This window comes from Clarias gariepinus, chromosome 20, assembly GCF_024256425.1.
Source record: "Clarias gariepinus isolate MV-2021 ecotype Netherlands chromosome 20, CGAR_prim_01v2, whole genome shotgun sequence".
NCBI classification, from domain to species: domain Eukaryota; kingdom Metazoa; phylum Chordata; class Actinopteri; order Siluriformes; family Clariidae; genus Clarias; species Clarias gariepinus.
The window spans coordinates 18,037,837-18,064,597 of record NC_071119.1 but is presented as its reverse complement, the minus strand read 5'-3'; the positions used below and the strand labels follow the sequence as shown (position 1 = coordinate 18,064,597).

The 26,761-nt window shown below is 36.2% G+C and overlaps 1 protein-coding gene across 2 annotated transcripts; it reads left to right on the top strand.

Moving 5' to 3' along the window:
• LOC128508887 (adenylate cyclase type 4-like) lies at positions 1-26,761 on the top strand. 2 transcript variants are annotated; one of them, XM_053480385.1, is made up of 26 exons: positions 1-109; positions 5,665-6,458; positions 8,345-8,542; positions 9,994-10,155; positions 10,594-10,743; positions 12,142-12,287; positions 12,415-12,526; positions 12,627-12,754; positions 14,959-15,117; positions 15,615-15,771; positions 15,878-16,051; positions 17,519-17,562; positions 17,684-17,743; positions 17,829-17,892; positions 17,989-18,086; positions 18,206-18,290; positions 18,419-18,556; positions 19,380-19,460; positions 19,826-20,004; positions 21,244-21,328; positions 21,414-21,572; positions 22,983-23,129; positions 23,216-23,323; positions 24,243-24,357; positions 25,606-25,730; positions 26,250-26,761. In XM_053480385.1, exons 2-26 carry the CDS (start codon positions 5,925-5,927, stop codon positions 26,382-26,384), a joined length of 3,543 nt encoding a protein of 1,180 aa, XP_053336360.1. In that variant the 5' UTR covers positions 1-109; positions 5,665-5,924; the 3' UTR covers positions 26,385-26,761. The 2 variants fall into 2 exon arrangements, with proteins under 2 accessions (XP_053336360.1, XP_053336361.1); XM_053480386.1 differs by lacking the exon at positions 1-109 and adding an exon at positions 1,891-1,992.

Genomic DNA, 26,761 nt, shown 5'->3' with positions numbered 1-26,761 from the left:
ATGGACAGGCAAACTAATTCTGGAGCATTTCTTCACGTCGGGGAAACAAAGAATCAACAGTAAATGAAAAAAGTCTGTGAACCAGAAGCAAAGAGGACACTTGAAAAAGGTATGTTTACACAAAACTTATTTTGCCAAGTATGTGTCGTTTTTTGTCCTTGAAGACTTTTCTTGAAATCAGCTGAGGCTGTTCTGTTGGAGTAAATTTCAAAAAGGGAACAACGTGTCTGTGTGTTTTTGGTTTTTTTTGTAATGTCATACAATGGATACAACTGAGGTATTATCTACAGACAGGATCGTCAGATGCTTGAGATTTTAAAAGTAAAAATTAAATCGCATTAAAATTACAACAATGTACAACAGATTACAACAATGAGTTCATTTTTATGTCTATCTTATATCTAATGTATTATTGTATGTCTATCTTGAGTGTACTCTGTTTATTGTGTCATTTCTGACACAATATATTTTCCTGATAGATGTCATTGAAACTTTGGACATTTACTGCAGATAACACAATACTAAATTAATCTTTAAACTTAATTTTAGACAGTGTACGTATCATCAAAATCTGAAATTTGAATGTAAAATGTTACTGCAGTTGAATATGCAAAAACAATTCGAATGTTATATATAGTCCATAAACTGTATATACTGTATATAGTCCACTGTATATTGTCCATATGACTTAAATTATATGCTTATGTACTGTAAAAATGTTTATATACACTATATTGCAAAAGTATTCGATCTCCTGCCTTCACATGAATATGAACTTCAGTAACATCCGATTTTTAATCCATGGGATTTAATATAACGTTGTCCCACCCTTTGCAGTTATAACAGCTTTAACTTTCCACAAGGTTTAGGAGTGTTTATTGGAATGTTTTATCGTTCTTTTAGAAGTGCATTTATTAGGTCAGACACTGATATTGGACAAGAAGGCCTGGCTCACAGTCTCTTCTCTAATTCATCTCAAAAGGTGTTCTAGCAAGTTGAGGTCAGGACTGCAGGACTTCCCCACAAAACTCAGTCATCCTTGTCCTTATGGTCCTTGCTTTGTGCACTGGTGTGTAGTGATGTCAAAATAGGAAGGGGCCATCCACAAACGGTTTCCATAAAGTTGGGATCATGAAATTGTCCAAAATGTCTTGTTATGCTGAAGCATTAAGAGTTACTTTCACTGGAAGTAAGGGGCCCAGCCCAACTCGTAAAAAACAACCCCACACCAGTTTTAACAATTGCCATAAACACACTACTGAACCGAAGGGTATACCAACATCAGATTAAACCCTATGGATTAAGAATTGGGTGTTACTTATACACAAGTTTATATGCATATAAACAATATCATTTTGTTAATTTTTAGGAGAGGTGCCAATACTTTTTCCTTGTTTAAGATAGTATATATAAATCAAATTCAAATTAAAAATGTATTTGTTACATACTCAGTCATACACAGTACGATATGCAGTGAAATGCTTATACGATCACCCGTGACCTTAAAAATAAAAACTTAGAGAGAAGAAATAAATATAAATTAAAAGAAATACAATAGAAAAATAGTTTAACTAAGATAAAAATTAAAAATATTTTGTACAATATAAAAAATTATAGAAAATTATTGTTACTGAATATAAGTTACTGAATGTATATATATATATATATATATATATATATACCATATTTATAAGTACATACATACAGTAACTTTTAAGGTGTTTAATTTTACCAGAAATGGTGTTATGTGTGTATGTGTATCTACAGTAAAAGAGGAAGCAATGGGAGTATAGGAGGAGCTTGAGTAAAGAGGGAAAGGATGGACTGATCGAAAGAGGGAACAGAATAGAGAGTGGGAGGAAGAGGAAAAACAAAGATGCATGGGTAGTAGAGAACACAGAGATAGGGTGAGCAGAGCCTGGCAGAGGCACATGTGAGAGAGATAAAGAAAGAAAAGACAAACCTACATACGTCTGCCAAGGAAAGTCACAGGTAATACCTTCAGGTTCCTCAACTTTTGACGCAATTTATTTTCATATTTAGCCTTTGAATTTTCTGTCTGAAATTTATTCTATATCTGTCTAAAATAATCAGGTATCTACAGGTATGTTCATTAAATATAATTAATATATAACTAACTTCTACCCCTCTTGTTCAAATATTGGATGTTAGGTTTTATTCTGTCACCCTCGGCTTGTTCACCAGGGACTATCTGACTATTTTGATTCATACACATTCACATTCCATACAAACTTAAATAATTCTTTTGATTGTGTAAAGCTGCTTTGCAACAATGAAAATTGTTAAAAGCGCTATATAAATAAAATTGAATTAAATTGCATTGCATTTAATTTTATTAATTAGATTTTTAATATTCTTAATTTTTTCCTTTAAACCTTCAACATTCAAGTCGCAAGAGAAATCTATTTAAGCACAGTTTTTATAGTCAATGTTGCCATTGGTTTAGTGGCAAATGTCTCGTTTGCCAGTGATTATGCAGTAAGTTAAATTTTCTATGTCTGGGTCTACAGTATGTCTTGTAACATCTAGGTGACTGTACTGTTGTTCGAAGGGGAAGCAAAAGTTCAGGAGTAGAATCATTGTTATCACTGGTAAATTTGAAATACAGGAAATACCCATGACAACTTTTAAACAGTGACTAGTCACTGTCATTGGTCACATAATAGTGTCTGGTGGAAAAAGAGAGGAAGCCACATCAGTGTGAATTTTGGCCACTTTGACCATCATCCAAAATTGATTCTTTTGAGTATGAAGCAGTCTTATAATGTAATATCCATTTTACAAATATTTTAATTGCATTTAAAGTTTAATTCAATATATATTTTTATACAATACTGTACAATAGTCATGTGCCACCACTTATTTCTTCATATTGGATTAAATCAAATTATAAAGTGCCTTAATATACAATAGAAAAAATAATGTAACAGCCTCAGCAGCAACCTCATTTCCCCTCTCATCCATTCCAGCCACTCAATCACACATTCAGCATCGCCAGTACACCAGGGACTGGATGTGAAAGTCCCACCTCGGGATGAAGAAGTGTGTGTGTGGAATTTGCATGTTCTCTATGTGCTTGGTGGGTTTTTGCCAGATCCACAGTCCAAGGATATGTGTGTGTGTGTGTGTGTGTGTGTGTGTGTGTGTGTGTGTGTGTGTGTGTGTGTGTGTGTGTGTGTGTGTGTGTGTGTGTGCTTGTAGCCTTGACACATATTAGCACCCTGTCCAGGATGTACTCCCTCCTGGTGCCCTGAGCCCCCTAGGATAGGCTTCCCGTGACCCTGTAGAGAATGAGTGAGTGATTCATAGGTCACTGTGTGGCTTAACAAGCAAAAAACATTCCTCTAGTAAAGGAACTGGACTGAACTGGTCTGGAAAACTATTCCTAAATTTGGCAGCAAAATATGTGTGTTGACTCAAAATTTTTGCAGTATGGCATAAAGTCTTGTTTTTTTTAACCTTCTGAATTAGTATAAGTGTTCCAAGTTGTGGAGAAATCCAATACTGAGATATTTTTTATCTTTATAATACAGCATGTTATTACTGGTGATGTGCAATCTGTTATGCTGAATGTTTCTTATGATATATTGATTTTATCTTAACTTGATCATCAACACCATGTTTTTGCTAAATAAAGAATCCATTAACAATTGTCCGGTACGATATGTGCACGAGAACTATTGTACTTACTGTATGAAGTTTTGATGACGTTGTTGAGGTCACTTTGATGACACAGGTTCACTGGGGTTAAAGAGAACAGTATGACCTAAGAACAAAAACCTAACCCAACCTCTTTGTTCTGAATCTTAACCATATTCAAAAGCGCAATTAAATATTTAACAATCGAAAGTGGGAACATTCAGTAATATAGGATGAATCATTCTAAGTGGACAAAATCCTGAAGGGGCTTTTACAGAATGTTATAAATAGAAAACATCTGGGTTATAGAGTGCAGCATGAGTAGTCGGATTAATAATCTCAAAAAGAAAATATATTTGTGCAGATAGAACAAACGAAACATATGACTTTGTAATACTACATGTCCACCATCCACTGTATTAGAAATTCTTGTATAGCCAATAAAAAGTATTTTCACATGCAACATTCTTTATAGTTCACTAAAACATCTAGTAAATGACAGTTCGGGGGACAATCAGAGCGATTTTAACTGTATAGTAATTATTAACAAGTAATTAATCTGTCTATAACCAATCCTTACACCTGTGTTAAACAGAAAAGCATGCCATAATGAATGTTGAGGCAAATGTATTGTGGAGTGGGGCCGTCATGGATCAGATTTTTTATTTTTTTTGGTGCTAAATCGGATTGAGATCTGGGAAGTTTGGAGGCTGGGTAAGAGGGCGTAGGCCCTTTGCCTTCTTGACTCCTTGCACAGCGAGCTGTGGTGCATTGGGTATTCTGGTGCCTTTCTATCATGGCCAGCATTGACGTTTTTCAGTGATTTGTTCTGCATTGGCTTTTCTGTGGGATAGGACTGGACTGGCTGGCCTTTGTGTTAATGGTATGTCTGATCCATGTATGCATTAGTGAAAACTGGTGTTCCCTTGTGGGTTTCCTATGGGTTCCCCCCGAATATCCCCCACTGTCCAAGGATATGCATTGTATGTCAGGGGTCAGAGGTAGCTCAGTGGTTAAGGCCCTGGATCCCAGGTTCAAACCCCACAACCACCGAGTTGCCACTGTTGGGCCCTTGAGCAAGGCCCTTAACCCTCAACTGCTCAGGTGTATAATGAGATAAAAATGTAAGTCGCTCTGGATAAGAGCGTCTGCCAAATGCCTAAATGTAAATGTATGCTAATTATTCCATAGTGTATGGTTGGGGGAGAAATGGGTTGACATCCCCATCCAGGGTATCCACTGCCACAGGGTATCCACTGTGCCCGAGATCTTTACCAGGCTCCCCAGGAAAGAAAGAAAGAACGAAAGAAACAAAGAGTGTTTATGGGTATTGCTGTCTGGATTTAAATTGAATGTTGCTAATCCCATTACAGGAAAATGACCTTGCATCTTTTCAGCGCACAAAGAAAAGTGTATGTGTGTGTGTATTTTTGCATGTGTCGAATTTAGTACCAACATACTGTACATGCAAAGTAACTGTTATTACTTGGTAACCAAGCACACATACATATGATTGCGTGCAAATAAACTTTTTCTTAGTTTTTCATTTGCTACTTCCTCCATACCGCTGTGTTTACCCATAAACTTCATCAAAACATTTGTCATTAATACAGTAGTTTACAGCAGAAACACAGACATACTTTGCAGGTTAGTGATGCTTATCTCTAGTCCTGAAAAGCTGATAGCAGAAAGATCACTGGTGTTCAGCAGGAGTTTTATCCTGTTCGGACTCACACTGGAAACAGAGGGTGAGAGGCGGAAAACGCCCTGGATGACGCACCATTCACACACTTTTTCACACATAGAGGCCAGTCTGTGTACTTACATGTTTTGGGGACTTATGAGAAATCCTGAGCCCAGAGTTAATGAATGCAGAGACAGGAACTCCACATGGACAGTAACAGAAGCTTAGGAACAGAAATACAAAACATTGATTGTCTTAGCTATAAGATGTAGAAGTGTTTCTAATATAATACTGTTTAATATACTTTTTGTTCTTTATAGGCCTGAAGTGTTTCTGTCCGAGACTGGATTTACCATAGAAGATCAACATGTGGTCTGCAATCTTTCACTTCATTTGGAAGTTAATGGAGCGACCTGATGCACTGTGATCATGGTCCAAAGCAAATGGATGATTTTACCATCCTGGCATATGTAGACTTTTTTTTACTGCAATCTCGTTATTACATCTGCATTTGTCAAAAATTTTTTATATAAAATAAAAAAGACTCTAAAAGGCAGGTTTTGAGCTCCATCGGGTCACTATGAGCAGCAAAAATCCTGAAGATTTGTTACACCAATATGGGAATATAAACCAACAGGAACAACAGAGCAACCATAAAGGAACACACATAGACAATAATTTCTCCCAGGATGCAGATAAACTGCCCAACGGTACTGGAATTAGACAGCTCGACATTGAGCTAGGCATTGCTAAGGAGGAGACCATTCCAGAACCTCTTCAAGCATCATTTAGAACAGCCAATACGACCCCAAACGGCTTCACACTACCATCAGTTCCTGAAGGAGCGGATACGATCAGCAACGGAGGGAACTGCTTATGGTCTCGCAGAACTGATCATGATTGTCCAGAAGCTCGGCCACAGGTCAGAGGAGTCCCCGAGCGTCAGAGTGCGAGAATTCGGAGCAATGCTTCAAGAGGGTTGAGTGGCTGTTACCAGGCAGTGCGGCTAGGATTTCTGCAGTGCCTCGAGGACACCCCGTTTGTGGTACCAGGCCTGGTATTGACCATCTTCTTTTGTGTGACTCTCATCGTCGTCATCGCTGCTACCGGCAGAGTAAGCTAATAAAAGAAGGAATTTATTAACTGTTTTATTCGCTTGTAACCCAATATTTGGGGGTAGTGTTAATATGGCTGTGCGATACGAGGGTGAGCCAAAAATGTCTGCCTATAGAATTTTTTTAAATAAATTTTTAGAACATTTTGACATAATCTCCTTGCTTTTTTTATACAATTTGTCCATCTGTCAACAAGCTTTCGGATTCCCTCATTAAAACATTTTTAAAATTTGAGCTGCGAGACATGAATGCCCAGCTGTCTTCACTTCTTTGTCCTCGTAGGCCTGCTTTCAGGGGACCAAACAGGTGAAGGTCCAATAGAGCAAAATCAAGACTATAGACTCAAGTTTAGGGTCTGGGTGGGGTAGTGGTAAGGTACTCGCCCTGATGCTGTAACCTCTTGCAGCCGGAGGTCTAGAGAGAGCTGATTGGCTGAGCTCTCTCAGAGGGGAGGGATGAGGGGTACTTAGTGCTCCCACATTAATTACGGCCCTACAGCCAATCAGGGGTGTCCACAAGCCAAAGAGGCGAATAGCGCTGTCCTCCAAGTGTGTTACGCCGTCCCCAAGCAGTTTAAAAAGATGGGTCGGCTGGCATCACGTGGTTCGGAGGAAACACATGATCGTCTTCGGCCCTATCGACTGAGTGGTAGTAGTAGCCTAAATATGAGAGCCCCCTAGTGACAGGGAGGAATTGGACACGACTAAAATTAGGGGAAAAATCTGGGGAAAAAAATCTAAATAAATTTTTTTTTTTAATCCACTCTTGAATTCACTTCAGCTCTTCAATTCACTGTACATCTTACTATAAGCAGCACTGTTACTGTACAAAGAAGAAAAAGGAGCTCTGTGCTCCACTATAAAGAGCACTGTTGATTGTTGAACCTTTTTCTTGATACTGTAAGAAAAAAAGTGCGGATACTTTTTGACTCGCCTTCGTATACAGATAAACCTTTACTGATACTGCAATAAGCCTACAAATAACCATCATACTTTTGTCAATTCTGACTCATAACAGATATGAGTCATGTCACGTTTTTATTATTATCACGTTATTACATTGTCTTTTTCCTTTCTACTTTCCTTTGTTCTAGCATGTCATGTAGCATTTCAAACGTCAAAAGCAAATTCACTCAGTTCATGAATACAAAATATTACAGTATTTCTAAACTTAATACCAGTAGCAATAAATGTACTTCACATAGAAGATACAGAAAATATCCAGCGCAACATTATTACACGATCCTGACCATACCCTTTAAAGATAGGAATGTTCTGTCACATTTTATTCAGAGCTAGCCAAGTTTGTTAGCTCATGTATGTGGAAGAAGGCGGATAGTGCATTTCTTTAAACGTGTTTGTCTCATGCTTTTTGGAGTAAGCCTTTATAAACATATGTAAAACCTTTCTAGTCAGTGACGGGTAATATGACATTAGAGTTCAGGTTATGGAGAGAGTTTTTACTTCTTTTTTCTCTACTTAATCTCTAAAAATCCACATTGTTCTTCATAACAAAGGCACGCATCCATTTTGATGTCATTGGTCCGTGCACTGTATGCATCGACTCTCTCTCTCTATCACACACACATTTCAAAAGACGCTCACTGAAACACAAACAGACTATAAATATACTTCATTCTTCGCCATGCAGAAATGTGACCCACGCCCACACTACATGCCACTTGTCATTTAAAAATAGTGGAAGTAGTAAACACTTACTTTAATTGAAGTGTTACCGAGCTAACAAAATTTGCATACATGACTTATAATCCTATTAATCCTATGAACACTACTATCAAGTAAAATGTTGCTCAGCTTATTAATTTTGTCATTTCTTTCCTTTTTTTCTCTTTCTCTCTCTCTCTCTAACTATTTTCCTTACACAGTATGCTAGTGGTCATGTAGGAGCATTAGCAGTGGTGTGTGTCATGCTCTGTCTTTGCGTCCCGCTGTTGGTGTGTTTGCCGTGCCTGCCCACCTTGCGCAGGTGTGAACAGATGCTCGCGCTCTCCATCTGGTTCACGCTATTCATCACTGCCATTGTCTTCATCTTCACCGACAAAGTCGTCACAGCATGGGAACAAGTCAGTCTCACTTCAGCCATGTCTTTGAAGATCTCATTCATTAGCCAGCTAGAAGAAAGGATTTTTTTGTAATATGTAAAAAAAAAATTTTTAAAGTTATGACAATCATTTTCCAGCCAAATCTTAAAACCAGGTTTATTTAATAATATTGGTAGGGTCAAATAATAAAGTTGATCATGAATATTTTTGTCTATAAGAACATTTCCTTATGATTTTAATTTGAGTACAATGAAAAAAATCCAAACCCTCAGGTTTGAACTTGTCAAAATCATGTGAGATGGGAACTAATCTAGAATCTCAATAGTTACGCACAAACATAAATGCATTTGTTTTCAGAAAGCAAATGATTCCCAGAGCCATAACATCCAGAATCATAACTGAACCTATTTGCTAACCTAAAATGATCAGCTGGCTCATTAGGAAAAAAAACAGGGGGAAAGGAAATTAATTTAAAAACTATGGAGCCTATTGATACCCTGTAAACATTAATCATTGCGCAATTATTTATTTAAAGCCTTACTACTGATAAACGTACTGATAATAAAAACATTAAAGTATTTTGATTTCCCATATACGTTTATACTGAATGTAATACAGTTATTATCCTGCAATGATATGCTTAGTAACATGGTTTGCATGACATGTGGCCAAAATACAGTATTGGTGCTGATTTCTTTTTTTTATGTTATACAATACATATAATACAAAAAATGTGTGCATGTTTATATAACATTAAAGTGACCAAACTTGCTTCCCTTTTTTCGCCAGCCATTTTGGAGAGACTTTTGTCATTTTTTAATGTTATACTGTCTCGCTTCCAACAATAATAATTGAAAATGCAAATAATTAATTTTTCTTTATAAGTATTGATACTAAAATCTTCTAGATGCATATGATGTGTGAAAAATTGCTGCATTTATTGGTTTTTGGTAAAAGTTTAAAAGCTGTAGTGTCTGTAACCATGTTAAATTCATGTTCCAATATCTTAACAATTTTGCATTTTAGAATAATAGACTTTTTCAGGTTGATGCCTTTTCATGTGAAATTTAAATCAGCCAAGTTTCATTTGGAAGACAATCAAGAACGCTGAAAGATTTGAATTAAAAAAAAAAGTTACGGACACTACAGATATAAATGGGCACGAAATTTTTTTTTTGCAAATGTGTTTCTTTTATCTAATATAAATAATATAAATGATATAAATGTGTATGCATATTGACAAAAAGACAAAGCATAGATCGGTAGATAAGATGAATTATCAAAAAATGTAATAATATGATTCTATCTGAAAATTCGCTTTTTAGCACCAAAACCAGTTTTGGCCGCTGTCATATTCATACAGAACCTTTAAAAGTTTAGTCAAATGTACTTTGACAATCAAACCAGCTAACGATGTTCTTATGAAACAGTATTTAATCTCTGTCTCATTTTTTATATCCCTGCCCTCCTAGGTGCCATTTTTCCTCTTTCTCTCGCTATCTGTATACACAATCTTGCCTCTTACTATCTGGTGGGCTTTGATCTTTGGTATCGGAGCCAGCGTGTGTCACATCATCATTGTCAGCGTCATTGTGTCTGTCAGCAGTCCTAGGCTACGTGACGTGGCAGTGCAGGTAAGAAACACACAGGAGTATAAAACACAGGAGTAGTGATAAACACAGAAAGGAAAAACTCAAATGCAAAATTATTCAAATGAGCAACTGCTAGATATTTCACCAGCTAACCACAGAACTAAAACAGACCATGACACACCTTAAAAAATGCTCACAGACATAGTCCGCCAAAGGCAATATTTACATTTGGTACAGCTAGTTAGCAGAACTATTTGCATTTAAACCCTGGCTCATTTTCCAGCTTATCTGTCATATTCAAAATTCTTCCAAAAATATCTTCGTCCTGTTTAATCCTTGTCCTAAACTGTTGGGGTATTGTTTTTGATAATTCACTTTACTCCGGATCTGCAGATCTACTGTACACCTAATACTGTACATATGAAAAATAAAAAGTATTAGCAGTTATTACTTAACTTTCTAAATGTTTCCCCCCTTCAGCTGGTCGCAAATGCAGTGCTATTTGTGTGTATAAACGGTGTGGGACTTTTTCATCTGTGGCTTACTGAGAACGCGCGGAGAAAGTCCACCATGAGCCGAGAAACCTTTAGCTACAACCGTGCCAAACGAGCCACACAGAAGCGTGATCAGGTATACCTAAATGCACACACACACTCACACACACACACACACTAAAACATTTGCAAGTACAATGATCTTTTGCCTTTTTTGAAATTTAAAAAGTAGATAGGATAAAGATTAAGTTTTGCACGTTAAAATATATACTGTTCCACTTCAGCGATGATATTAATCATGTACATTTAGGTGAAAATATTAACTAATCCCAGTAAAAATATTCAGTTTATTGCATTTTTCTAATTAATATCTATTGCTGCAGGTATTCGATTACATTGAGAAAGTAGTTTATTAGTAGATTATTTAAAATAGATTATTAAATTCTGTTTTGATTTCACTTATGGTTAAACTTCAGGCAGATATCTAAGTACTGCTAAAGTTTCATTAAAAGTCAATTTAAGACGCGCCCACAGTTTGACAACTGCTGTCAAAGCTTGCGGTTTATAATCTGACATTTACCTGCTCATAGCTTCCCTTCTACTCAACATTTTAATTTCATTTATGGTGTAGGTTTATTTTCAGTCAAATACCGAAGAACTGGCAAAGTTCCATAAAATTCTGTCTAGGCAGTTTTGCATGATGCTGTGACAAAATCTGGCAGGACAGACATACAGACATATAGACATACAGACAGAACATTTTCCGTGAATGGTTTCTGGTCGTCCAATGTATGAAACATAAAGATATCATTAAAAGAGAGAGTTTTAACCAATGTACAGACAAAACCCTTCTTTTGTTTATATAGATAATACATATAATATGTTTTTATTTATTTTTATATATAATATGTACAGGGGTCCAGTGCAATGGTTCAATTAGCAGAGTAACAACACAGTTTTGCTTAAAATATTGCAATGCAAAAAACATTATGCGTGACATATCAGAGTTTAAAAGAGGACAAATTGTTGGTGCGCGTCTCGCTGGCGCATCTGTGACCAAGACAGCAAGTTTTTGCATGATGATGCACCAATGCACACAGCAAGACTGGTGACAGAGTTGTTTGATGAACATGAAAGTGAAGTTGAACATCTCCCATGGCCTGCACAGTCACCAGATCTAAATATTATTGTGCCACTTTGGGGTGTTTTGGAGGAGCGAGTCATGAGATGTTTTCCTCCACCAGCATCACGTAGTGACCTGGCCACTATTCTGCAAGAAGAAGAAGGGCTCAAAATCCCTCTGCCCACTGTGCAGGACTTGTATTTGTCATTCCCAAGATGAATTGATGTCGTATTGGCCGCAAAAGGAGGCCCTACACCAAACTAATGAATTATTGTGGTCTAAAACCAGGCGTTTCAGTTTCATTGTCCAATCCCTGTATATAATATATAATACTGATAATACTGATATATAATATGTAATTTCTGAAACTATTGGTGATCATTTCTTCTTTTGCCCCTCTTCTACCCACAGGAACACCTCCTCCTGTCTGTGCTGCCACTATACATTGCCATTGAGCTTAAAGGGGAGGTTGTCAAAGGCCTGAAAAAGACGTTTGAAGGTATCAACAATAAGCCAAACTTCCACAATTTGTACGTCAAGCAGCACAGAAATGTCAGGTAACAGCTCGTTCATATGAAATTTCACACACTGTGAATGTCCAACATATTCCTAGGCATATGGTTCAAATACCTAGAACCCTGTTAAAATACCTGAAATGTGTATCTTATGTCATTCTTTCTTCAGCATTCTGTATGCAGACATAGTAGGTTTCACCAGCCTTGCCAGCACCTGCACTCCTGAAGAACTTGTCGTCGTCCTCAACAAACTATTTGGGAAGTTTGATGACATTGCCAAGGTGAAGATTTCTCTTCCATGCTACAAAATAATACATTTCACATAATTTGGTTCAGACAATGTTTATAGTGGGGTTTTTTCCTGTTTACCTGACTTTACAGAAAAATGGGTGTCTGCGTATCAAGATCCTGGGTGACTGCTACTACTGCGTTTCAGGCCTTCCAGATCCGATCCCTCACCACGCGCGCAACTGTGTACAGATGGGACTGGATATGTGCACAGCCATAAAGTGAGTCATTATGGTCTCGGTTACAGGGTTAAGACATCCAAAGCCAAAACAAATACTGTACTCTACTGGCTTTAGATCAGGTGTGTCAATGTAGTAATTACCATGACAAAGATCTGTCTACTTTTACAGGATCCATTTGACTTATATTGCAAACATACAAGTATTACAATTTGGGTATGAATAATACTATAGTATTTATTTAGGTAATTGTTTTCCACTATACATATAACCAGAGATGGATTAGTAATTCCTGTTCACTCTGCACTTCCCATCCTACTATGCATAAACCATCAATCAAAATCACACTTCATCATTTCATATGACCAGCTTTAGCTTTAGACAGTGGCCACGAGGTGGCCAATTCACATGTTTAAAATGATTCCCAGAACAGAATTAATAATCCATAGAAGGGATATGCTGATCTCTGGATATATGCAGGTCATCAGCTGACTTCATTTTATTGACAATAACGTTTGTGATCCTAGACCTGATTCCTAGACCTTTGTAGACCTGAGAAACTGAACCAACCCCAGATCATAACCTTGCCTCCAGAGGCTTGTACAGTGGCCACTATGCATGATGGGTGCATCGCCTCTCTTTTTACCTTTTTTTTTTTTTTTTTGTATTTACAAATTCAAATTCAATAAAAAACATGTCTGTGTTTATTTAAGATTCTGTAACCTAATATTAATTGCATGGGGTGTTCAAGTCAAACCAGGACTTTTGATGGTGCAGAATAACAGAACGCAGAATGAGAGTAAAAACTTGCTTTATTTCTCTATATAGTCTCCTGCTATATTAATGCACTTAACACAGCATTTTACTAGTGTCTGGTTACTTTCAGTATAAACTAATGTAAAATTTCTCACAATGTACAGTATATATGCCGAAGCTATAATCAGACTGCCTGCTTTACATCTGAAACATTCGCCCGAACATGTGGAATTTTGTTTTTGCAGTTTTGTACCTGAACTTCAAACAATGAAAGTGGATTTCATATTAATTCAAACACATTTCTTGTTATACCTAATTTATAACCTCCTAACACAGAGTATGACCACAAATCAATCCCTGCTATTAGATATCACCCAAATGAGGATCCCTGTTGAATCTGGTTTCTCTCAAGGTTTCTTCCGATTGTCATTTCAAGAAGTTTTCTACGGTGGCCGAGAAGTCCAAAACAAAATAACAAAACCGAAAACAAAATAAAAAATTCAAAAACAAAATAACAAAACTGAAAACAAAATAACAAATTCAAAAACAAAATAACAAATTCAAAAACAAAATAACAAATTCAAAAACAAAACAACAAATTCAAAAACAAAATAACAAAACTGAAAACAAAATTTAAAATTTAAAACTGAAAAAAACTAAACTGAAAAACAAAATAACAAATTTAAAAACAAAAAACTAAACTAAAAAAAACAAAACGAAACCGAAAATAATATAACAAATCAGAAAACAAGGATTAGCAGTAACAATCTCATTCGCATCATTCGACTGTTGATTTGTTGTTTGTTTTCTCATTTGGCAATTTGTATCTGGATACGTTGTTGTGTTTTCTGATTTGTTATATTGTTTTCGGTTTTGTTATTTTGTTTTCGGTTTTGTTATTTGGTTTTTGAAATTCTTATATTGTTTTCAGTTTTGTTATTTTGTTTTGCGCTTTTCGCCCCCCGAAAATTGAAATTTTCCCTTCTATAAAATGTTTGCACCATTCCAAGGTCTAAGAGTCTTGTCACCGTACTGTGCTTCAAGTCTTCTGTAAATGTCAATCGGTTTTACACCTACTGTACTGTACATTTTTACATGGTCTGACATGTTGCGGTAATAGGAGACAGTGGCGCTTACCAGCATGACTAACAGGATGCGTTCAGATCTCTATCGACATATTATGATTTCTTTGTTCATTTAACCAGTTATTTTTCCTCTGCCAAAATATTTTTTCTGCTCATGAGCGAGCAAGTCCTGGTTTGATTTAAATGCCCCTTGCAGTTTTTCTTCTACTTTTTTGTGTTGTTTGTGATTTAGCATACTGTAATGGTCGACCATTCTTATAATTTTAATGAAATCTATGCTAATTGAGGGCCTAATTACGGTAATACAATTTTAAATGCTGGCCATGTTCCATTTCAAGCCCTTGTTTAAAAATCCATTGTCCCATCCATTGTCCTAGAAATAACCTTACGTTGTGTTTTTTACAGTAAGCTAAGGGAGGCGACAAGTGTGGACATTAGCATGAGAGTTGGCGTGCACTCAGGAAATGTGCTCTGTGGGGTAATTGGCTCACTCAAGTGGCAGTATGACGTCTGGTCAAATGATGTAACTCTAGCCAATCGCATGGAGTCTGGAGGTGTTCCGGGGTAAGTAACTTGAGGGCTGATTATGTAAATCTGGGCAAGTATTTTTTTTGGGCATAATATATTCTTTCTATTAGTGAGATCATTAATCAAGTACAGCAGAAAAACTAATTAGACTTTAGATCACAATCTTTTTGAGGCATTATCAAAATCTTTAGGATATATGATCTCTGAGAAAACTGATGATATAATTGCAGAGCCAGAAGAATTTTAAGGTGTGTAATACATTCCCTGACTTCTTAGGATAGTTGCGTAGAAAACCTAAGACAGTATTGTCAAACAGTCACTTGAGTTTAAATGCAAGGTGCATTTCTTTTGTAGTGGTTAAATCAGAGAGATATTGACTTCTTTAAATGCTGTGGAAAAAGAAATGCCTCTACATTAACATCCTCCAAATTAATAGCAGCAAACCAGCATGTTTTGGGAACTGACACAATGATTTATACCAATACTGGCACATTAAAATGTTATAAATAAGTTTTATTTATTATTCATTACAGGAGGGTTCACATTACAGAAGAGACCCTTGGAAATTTAGGTGGGGCATTTCAAGTCGAGGAGGGGAATGGAGCCAGTCGGGATTCTGCTTTAGAGAGCAGGAAGACATACCTAGTGATTGACCCTAATCCAAAGAACAGCGCTGACACAAAACCAAAGGTGGTTGTGAATTTTCATTCATTATCAGGAAGCTGATTTACTCAATGACTCAATATAATGTCTAAAATAACCATTGGCTTCTTCTTGTATTCCTGTATATGAATAGCCCATCTCCCTGACACCAGATAATAAACCAAAGCAGAGGGCTTCGGTGAGAATGTCTCAGTATCTCGAGTCCTGGAAAAGCATCAAACCCTTTTCAGAGCTCAACCAAACAGAAGACTCGATCGCTGCCCCACTAAGCCCATCAAGTTACTTCAGTCAGCCAATGGGGAACACGGTGAGTGCCAATATTATTCTTTTAAATTATACTCATGAATGTGCTGCTGTGAACTGCATTTCAACCCTTCGAATTGTCGCTTGAACCTCCTGGGTCCGGATTCGACTCCCGGCCAGGTTAGCTTCCCGCCTTTGTACGCATGGAGTTTTTATGTTCGCTCCTGCTTGGATGGTTTCCTCCCACAGTTCAAAGACTAGTTCTTGCTAGCCTCATTACTTTGTTCTGAAACTTTCATCTAAAGCAGTGTACAACCAATAGAATATACTAATTTCTTGTGCAATGACTCGACAACTGAAGATGAGTGGTGCTACAACCTGAACACATGACTTTTGGTTAATCAGCAGCACAATGACAAAGCTAATATGACAAGCAGAGCTTGCAAAGCTATCTAGACAATACAAACATGCGTTGCAAAGCAAGAACAAGTTTCCCTCTATTTTCCTTTACAGCTCCTCAATATGTAGACTCTCTCTCTCTCTCTCTCTCTCTCTCTATCTGTCTCTATCTGTCTCTGTGTTTTGGATCAGTCCCACAGTTCCTATATCTTATTACAGGCCTGTAGCTAAGGTTAAGCCTTCTACAGCTACACATTAGCATATTAGCTACAGCTTAGCATATTAAGGCACTGCTCATACTGTAGTTATCCTAATCTGTGAACTTCATTGCTCATTGTTTCTATCATGATTTTTTACCCTTCTCAGAAGCTACTTTCCCCAGCTTCTACATCCCTCATCAACACAAGACTAGCATACCTTCTGTATGTTGAGGTCTCTCTTGGTTTGCTACGAAGTCTGCTGGGTTCAACTATGTATTTTAACTCTGAGTGATTTACAGTACTACAAGCTTACTGTTAATACAGTCAGTGTCTGAGTACTTGGTGGTTAAGGATAAGTAGCGACTTTGTGCCCACTTCCTCACCACTAACAGGCATTTAGGAAGCATTCTCTAGTTTGGATATCCCCTGTACTGTTTTCACTTTGGTGTATCAGCCCAGCCACTTTAAATCCATATTTAGAGTCCGATCTGACCTACACGCCACCAAAACTGCATGTAATTGCATTGCTGCTTGCCAGCTAACCTGCAGGGATCTGCCAATTTCAGTGCACTGTGCTGAACAATGTAGTGAACTACCCATGCAATATGATGTGTCCAATGGCAATTTGGTCAAACATATGAAATAACTCTAAATTCTCTGTCTCTCTCACTCTAAATTGTGGACTGCATGGTGATTGGGACACAACATTGCGATGAATTCAACAAAAGTGGCCTCTCATGAACTCAGGAACTGAGCCTATTAATTAGTCAACAGTAGCTATTTAAATGCAGCATATATTTGTGGCATGAAAAAAAAAGGCAAATCGTGGACTTTTTTTCTGTAGTTTTTTTATGGTAAAAATATTAACATAAAAATATTTTGTGTCATCAAAGTTAACGATTGACTTTTCATGGCACTTTTATGTTATACAGGAAACATTAAGCCATCAGCCATACATTTTCCACCCAAAAAGCAGGTATGGTCCTTTTTCAAGCAGGTTATGTTTATTATTATTATTATTATTATTATTATTATTATTATTGCAAAGCACGATTATCTGTCAAATTATTTGTCTTTGCTTCTCATTCTCTTTTCAGGCGTTCACTTGTGTCAGAAAATGGGTCATTGACGTCATTGGACACGCTAAATGCGTCAGGGTGAGAGAAAGCAGATTCGATTTTAAAGTTATCACTTTTGTAATCTGTCTTGGTTAAGATTGCTTTATTGTTATTATTCCATCAGATCAAAAACGAAGAAACTCAACTGGTTGACGCTGCTTTTCAATGATATAAATATGGAGAAGCAGGTGGGACACCAGCTCTCTGCTGCATATGTGTGATAAACATAAAGCAAGAATTTGAAAGAAAGTTGATGATAATTTGTGTGTGTGTGTGTTTTGCAGTATAGCCTGTGTGAGATGAAGAAGATCCATCAGTCTGCCATCTGTCTGGCTTTTATCTTCACTGCCATATTCGTTGTACAGATGCTTACCTCGGAAAAGTGAGAAAAGAGACATTTTGATTTAGTGACATAAATAGAGGACTTAATGAAATACTGTAATAGTATAATGATAATAGAGATGTTAACATCTATCTGTCTGTTTGTCTGTCTAATGAAAGAAATGTCCGTGTTGCGATAACATATGGAGTCACCTTTCCTGTTCTGTTGCTGATCGTGCTGGTGATCAGCATTGGATTCCTAAAGGTAAGCATTGTGTGCACTACAAAACACTGTATTTTATTTTCATACATCGTTGATTGTGATATTTTATAGCTTGTTTAAAAAGTATTAAGTACATACCATCCTTCTATGTTTGTATATATGTGTTTCAGCAATGGAACTCTAAGGTCCCACCCAGTATGCACTGGATGTCATTTCTTCAATTTGGGTTGGCCATCAAGACAGTGATAAGACTACTTCTGGTTTTCGTCTGTCTCATCATCACACTACTCATGGCCTTCCTGAACCTAGTAAGGGTCATACAGCATACACACCAGGGTTTAACATAAGCAGTGGCCTGATGGCCCTAAGCCAGAAAAAAAAACTATGTTGGGTCAGTTGATTGACAGTTGCTGTCCTGATCAGGCCAGTGACAGTGTTTTGGCTCCCACCTGGTCTCAATACTGCCATACATATATGGGTGTTTTGACACCTTTCTAGGGGAACCAGCATTAACTTTTTAGCTATTTGAGCTACTGTACCTCTTTTATTGGATTGAACTATATGGGCCCACCTTTGCTCCCCATGTGCATCAACGAGTCTTGGTTACCCTTGACCCTGCGACTAGTGGACCGTTTTTTCTTGAGTCAGAGAATCTCCAAAAATGCAGCTTTTGGAAGATAATTCTGGTCTGAAGTGGCCAAGACCTTTCAAAAAAGAGTTTTTTGGGATGGGAAGTTGAGTGGCCACGGCTCATTGATGCATGTGTGGAACTAAGGCTGGGCTGTGTAGCCCAATTCAATAAAAGAGGTATTATACCTCAAATGCTGGTTCCAGTAGAAAAGTGTCAGAACACAAAGTGCATCGCACTTTTGGTTGCAGAAGAGGGACCTCATAATGTTATGGCTTATCAATATCAGAATATGGTTAGAATTTTATGGCTGATCGTTGTGTTTAAGTTACTAATTAATATATAGAAGTAGCCAGTAAAACTCTGATCCAGGGGGCAGTGAGGGGGATATGCTATGTTTAACACGGCAAACACATTTACAGTATATACTTCACTCTTCACTATACAACACTCACTCCTTCTGATCCAGCATTTTTTGTACATATTATCTTTTCATGTTTCAGGTCTTTATTCCAGGTGATAACTGCCTGGACTCCAACAACAACGTCACTGAACTGGATGAGTTAAAGCTCTATTCATTACCGGTAGGAATAATGGGATTATGTTGTGAAATGTTTTTTTTTTCTTGATTTCTTTTGAGAAATTATTAATAGTACTACACAAACACAAATTTTCCTTTATACTATACACTTAATGTACACTACTAGTCAAAAGTTTGCGGACACCTTCTAATTCATTTCCTGGGATGGTCTTCATGAGAAGGTGTGTCCAAACGTTTAACTAGTACTGTATATATGGTAAGTGATTTACAACAGGTTTGAGACCTCACATTAAGTACTATTCTATATTAAATTATAAGATTGTTTAGACATTCTAACTAAACTTCAATTACAATAATTTGCCACTGATTTACCTTTCTTGTGTGTCTCTTGTATGTGTTTTTCTGCAGTATTATCTGCATTGCTGTTTATTGGCGATGCTTGGGGTGGTGGTGTTTGTACGAGTGTGTTTTTCCGTTAAACTCCTTCTCCTCACACTCGCACTAGTTGTCTACCTTGCTCTCTTCCTCTACGTGTATGCACCACGTTCAGACTGCTACATGCTCCAACTCTACAACGGTTCCATCAAGTAAGAACAAGCATTAAATAATACAGTAAAGTACTTTACAAGTGCAACACATTGCATTCCTCATACTTTCCAAATATACTGTAAATTAAAAAATATCCAAAATGGAAATAATTTTGAAGGTCGTTTTATCATGATTCCCCGTAGTCTTACCTTTATGTGCAATCAGGTATGTAAATATTTACCTGCCAGATCATGACAGGCCAGAGCAGCAGACTAAAATATTTTATATTTTGTTGTTCTACTTTTATGTGCAGAAGTTTTTCTGTATTTTATTCTTATTCTTATTCCATTACCTAATTTATTCCTTATTGATGATTTAGATTTTAAGGTCACAAGCGGTCGTATAAGCATTTCACTGCATATCGTAATGTGTATGACTGTGTATGTAACAAATAAAATTTGAATTTGATTTGATATACAAGGACATAAAATAAAATGACATACAATGACACAAAAAAATATTAAATTAAATTGAATTAAATAATTACATTTTATTTAATTTTAATTTAATTTTATTAATTCAATTAAATTTAATTTCCTTTTATTGATTTTATTAAATTTAATTACATTTTATTTAAAAAAAAATATTTAATTATTTCCAGTGGAACTGCTCAGCTTCCTCACATACAAGACAATGCACGGTAGAGTAAGAATATATAAGGTTCGTTGATGAGATTATAAACACATATAATATAAAAAGTATTTCGAAAATATGCGTAAGTATAATCATCTGTGAGAGTATTTGGCAATAAAATGAAGTCAGCTGATGACCTGAATGACCTGATTTATCACATATATGGATTTTTTCCTTTCCTGATTACACAGGCATATTTTTGACTCAAATTGTGAATGAGTTGTTCTGAGAGTATGAGACATCATTTTCACACAATGAATTGGCCAGCACATTGTGTGCTCTTATTACCTGTACAGCTAAAGGTGAAATATAATGCAACTGTTACTCAATTTTTATTTATTTTTTTTTTTTTTGCCTTGGCAATGTAGGTAGTTTTAATGGTATAAGAGATTATTATTGTGTGTTGATAGTATGATAGCGTGATGGAGTATAATTGTAGGAGAGAATAATAATAGATGTGAGAGTGTGTGGGAAAGCCTGTGATGCATGTCCCTAAACTGTACACATAAACACATAAAATATATAGATTTACAAGTTAAGTTAAAGTAACATATTGGAAATAGTCACACAATATTTTTAGCTTGTTTGTATTTCCCTTTTGTTAGACCTGGAGTTCTACAGGAGCCCAAGATCATGTCAGGCATTTGGCTCTGCATTTTTTACTTCACTTCGTTAATTCTTGCCCGACAGGTAAGGTTTGTATGATGTATGTGAATCTTACGCTGTATGTATTTTAGTACTGTACAATAAAAGCTGTCTGTGTTATTTATGGAAGGACGAGCTGGCCTGTCGAGTCGAATTCCTCCTCGAGAAATGTTTTGAGAAAGAGCGTGAGGAGATGGAGACGACAGAAAACGTCAACAAGCTCCTCCTTCAAAATCTGCTGCCTAGCCATGTTACCAACTTCTTTATGGGCAAAAATGTCACCAATCAGGTAATACAAGTAAATTATATAAAGTAAACAAATATTGTTGCCCATGTAGCTAGACACTTATGAAAGAACATACTGTACAATAACTGGAAGAAAGAGTATACAACTTAAAGGGATAGTTCGGGGCAAAAATGAGGTGCATATAAGTACTGTAGATTACCAGAGGTCTTAAAAGGTATACATTACCCCTGCTGTGTTATGAATTCACCTAGAACATAAGTCACAAAATTAACAAAAAATCGTTGTATTACAAACATAGATAGTTCTTTGTTTAACTTAAAATGTCAATCTGTCCTGTCCCAGCTAGCTGGCTAATTAGGTCTTTAAGTTATCTATTGTAGTTAGGTTCTTTGTTAATTTACTGTATGTTGTTCATTTATGTTGTCATGTCAATCTGTCAGTCTTGTCCCAGCTATCCGGCTAATTAGGTTTCTTAGTTAGCTAGTTAGTTTTTGTTCATTTATGTTGTCATGTCAATCTGGCTTGTCCCAGCTAGCCAGCTAATTAGTTTTTTTAGTTAGCTAGTTGGTTTTTGTTAATTTATGTCATGTCATGTCATGTCATTCTATCTTGTATCAGCTAGCCAGCCAATAGATTTTTTAGTTAGCTAGTTAGTTTTTGTTAATTTATGTCATGTCATTCTGTCTTGTATCAGCTAGCCAGCTAGTTAGCTAATTAATTTTTGTTAATTTATGTTGTCATGTTTAACTGGCTTGTCTCCGCTAGCCAGCTAATTGGGTTTTTAAGTTAGCTAGCTAGGTTTTGTTAATTTATGTTGTTATGTCAAACTGTCTTGTTTCAGCTAGCCAGCTAATTAGGTTTTTTAGTTAGCTACTTAGTTTTTGCTAATTTATGTCATGTCATTCTGTCTTGTATCAGCTAGCCAGCTAATTAGGTTTCTTAGTTAGCTAGTTAGTTTTTGTTAATTTATGCTGTCATGTTCAACTGTCTTGTCTCAGCTAGCCAGCTAATTAGGTTTCTTAGTTATCTAGTTACTTTTTCGTAATTTATGTTGTTAATTGCTGTTCTATGTAGCACCTTGGTCTGTATATGGTTGAAGTGACAATAAAAGGCTACTTGACTTGACTTGAATAAACATGAAAGTTACCAACCCTCGTCCGTGCAAAAATGCATTCTAAAGTTCAGCTGAGATCCATATGAGGTTTCTGCAGTCCCACTAAGCTAAATCAAGTTCAAACTTGCTGTGTGTTTAGTGCAAATGTAACTATTTCCTTGTCACGGAACGAGCCGCATTAGCTAATCTGAACTAATTAATAGGTTGAAGTTTTCTTAGCAGTCTAGAGAGGGACAAACACACCATAAAGATCATCAGATTTGACATGAAAACGAAGTACAGTACTCAGTCAGAATCCCGTCAGTAGTTTTAATTTGAATTTGCCACTTGTGTTCCAGGACTTGTACAGTCAGTCTTGTGAAGCTGTGTGCGTGATGTTTGCCTCGGTGCCTGAGTTTAAGGAATTCTACACAGAGAGTAATGAAAATGGAGACGGCCTGGAGTGTCTGAGATTCCTTAATGAAATCATCACGGATTTTGATGAGGTACAATTGATTCACATGTACTGTAAGTCTTGCTTTCGTTTAAGATGATATAATCTAATCTGACCCATCGTTCTTTCTCTTTTCAGCTCCTCTGTAAACCCAAATTCAATACAGTTGAGAAAATTAAGACTATTGGTACCACGTACATGGCTGCTGCTGGACTGATCATTCCCACCGCAGGAGAGGAGAGAAAGGTAAAAGAGCTAAATCAGTTAATGTAAAGGTGTTTGTGATTATGATAGAACCCTGTCGCGCCATTCTAATATTTAGGTTTGCTTGCAATGGTTGGAATGCAGTAGGTGTGGTGGTGTATCATAAATATATTTAGCCTGCACATTGATTATTATTTATATAACTAATTATAGTAAGATTATAAAAAGAAGGGTAGATTTTTATTTCTCTTTTTAAGCCAGTTCCAGACCTTTGTTTATAAGTATTTAGATATATAATGATTTATTTATGTGTCATTTAACCTTTTGTCGTTTCTCTTTGTTGTGCAAAGTTGCCCTAAGCTTATCTGTGCACAACAGCAATTCGTACTTTGTGAGCAATATTGAAATGTGATATTGCTAAAGTAAGCAGCTTGTAACAAACATGTTATTTTATTCAATTGCATTATTGCAGTCCCGAAGATGGGAATTAATGTTAATTAATATGTTATATTGCAAACTGAAATGGAGGAATATAGTCTATTTAATTAAAAAAACACTTATTAAAAAAAGTTCATTTTTATAAAATTTTTAAGCATCAGTGATATAACCTTATATGTACAGTAAGTCAAGGTTTATCATAAAAAATGGCCTCTGATGCTAAGACAGGGATTTCTCCTTTCAGTGGTGTTACATAACATTCACTATGCATTCATGCATTCCTTATATACGTAATAAGCACTTATAAAAATAGCTTCACAGTTTCCAGTCTGTCACTATAGCTAACATTAATCAAAACTTTACCCTTAAAGTCTAATATATCGATTATAATACAAATAATTTTGGTATACAGTAGAATAAATCTAAATATAGTTAAATAATAAATAATTTTTTAAAATACAAAACAAAAAAAATAATAAACTTTTGCTTGTATTTATGTATCTCCCTTTTAACCCTCCTGCAGGACAATGATGCGTGCAAAAATAATGTGCGGTGTATGGTGGACTTCGCTATAGCTTTGATGGGAAGACTGGAAAACATCAACAGACACTCTTTCAACGATTTCAAACTCAGAATAGGTACAAAAATCTGTTTTTGAATCTGCGATGGTCTGAAAAAAATTTCCACACAGTAGTTGTGGCACTGTTCTGTCATAAATACAGTAGTTTTGAAAGCAACAGGTGTTCCTGAATCATTTCTATTTTGCACACAGCTTATGTCCTACTGTAGAATTTTAAAATCTGATTATCGTCAGAAGTGAAAAGAGAGGTCGAAATCATTAAAATATTATATTTTTAACTGAATAAGCTGAAGAAAGCATGTAAGTTTTTAGTCATCTTTAGACTGGTGTTCACCTGGACCCCAATTTCAATCCGTCAATCCGTTTGAGCATCTACGGAATGCGCCAGACAAACAAGTCTGATCTGTGGAGGCCTCATCACGCAACTTAGAACACTTAAAAGATCTGCTGCTAACATCCTGGTGCCAGAAACATCAAAACAACCTGTCTTCTGGAGTCATGTCCCAAGGCGTCAAAGCTGTTTTGGTGGAACATACACAATATTGGGCTAATGTTTGGGGTTTTCATGTTATGGCTGATCTGTGTATTCATGGTTTTTTTAATTTGATTAGAAAAATGTGTTGCAGAAAAATCCATATGTGACTTAAATCTGTTTTTTGGGGGGGTTGCTGGTTTCTCCAATTTACACATTTTTAATTAACACATTCTTAATTCCACCATTTATATTAATACACCCATCAGCTATAACACTGAGACCACAAAACATGAACATATTAACACTGACTATCAGTTATAAACCAGTAAACTGGGGACAGGATCATGAGGACCCAAGGCTCACTTATTCCTGTAGGATGTAAAGGCTAGCCTGTTTGATAATGATTCGTCAGAAAAGCCAATGCAACCCAAATTGCTGGAACAAAGAAACACATGCCATGATAGAACGGCAACACAATAGCCAGTCCACCACAGCCTTGCTACACATAGGACTTAGCAGGCAAAGAGCACAAAGCTGCTGCCCCAGCCTCTGAATTCCGAATAGTGCGTACTGAAGATTAATAAATGTACTGTATAAACTAAATATTAAGCACATATTGTATGTCATACATAGTCAGTGTATTTAAGATTTTATCGGGTCGCAAGAGGTTTTCATGACAGTTCATAATTATTTTCTCCTTCAGTTAAACAATGACATCATGCTTATAATCACATTCATTATGAAGAATAATTGTAATGTATAATCATAATATATAATTATACATTATAAGAAGTATTCTTTTGTTCTTTTGTTTTCTCTCCTTCTATTCAGGTATAAACCATGGCCCTGTTATTGCTGGGGTAATCGGAGCCCATAAACCTCAGTATGATATCTGGGGCAATGCTGTGAATGTAGCCAGCAGAATGGACAGCACTGGTGTACTGAATAAAATACAGGTGAGGAAGAGAAAAGAATGTTAAATATCAAATAATTAAAAACTGTCATAACCGATTCCATTTCGACTGAATTCATAAAGAATTTACATCATTTAGTTAACTTTAGTTAGTTATTTGGCTGAATATGGTATATGTTAGCATATGTTTTGCTGACAATTAAACAGTTATATACTTATTATATACCATTATTGTTGTAATATCTTTTACATTTAGTATAATTAACTTTTATGTTGCCTTTTCTGCAAGAGAAATTTTACAGTATTTAAAATATGTTTTTAAATATTTGCTCCTCTGATTATATGATTAAATGATTAAACTATATCCGGTATGTGTGTCATTACAGTATGTTCAAATTTTCTTGCTTTCTTTTTTCATCAAACTTCCTATCTACTGTAACTATTGAATCTCTTTTTTACCTGTTTAGTGCCTGACATTTAAAGCACAAGGCCAGGCACGGATTAGACTTTTTAGACATGCTCTAGGACTGACTTTAAAACTCTTGTTTGCTGCCTCCTTTAGGTTACTGAAGAAACAGCGCAGGTTGCTGAGAGCATAGGCTTCACGGTGACCGAAAGGGGCATTATTAATGTGAAAGGCAAAGGACAGCTTACCACTTACTTCATCAACACCGAGCCATCAACGCAAAACCCATAATTCATAATGAGGATACAGTACATACACTGAACTGTATGATATCTCGCTAAAGACTGCCTTGTTAGTTATGTAGTTATCTCTGTATCAGAAGACTTTTTTTTTGCAATAGGAAATGAGTAATAAGTGAGAAAAAAGTTCAGACAGAAATATCGCAACAGTAACTCACTTTGTCTTCCAGTAAAAAAAAAAACTTAAAATTTAATTACATTCCTACAATGAAGGAAGAATAAGAATATCCTGTACAGCCAATGCAGCACTTGAATGTTTACAAACATGTTTGCCAAATGCACTTCTGTGATATTAGAATATGCAATTTGCAATAGGATTTCAGTACTGTCTTTGTTTAAAATATTTATTTATTAAAGACTGATGTTCTT

Excerpts from the sequence above, each read along its gene's own strand:
- LOC128508887 (XM_053480385.1), top strand. The coding sequence starts at position 5,925 with ATGAGCAGCAAAAATCCTGAAGATTTGTTACACCAATATGGGAATATA. Across the intron at positions 17,893-17,988 it reads ATATAAATATGGAGAAGCAG|TATAGCCTGTGTGAGATGAA; the intron begins GTGGGACACCAG and ends TGTGTTTTGCAG. Across the intron at positions 20,005-21,243 it reads CTCTACAACGGTTCCATCAA|ACCTGGAGTTCTACAGGAGC; the intron begins GTAAGAACAAGC and ends CCCTTTTGTTAG.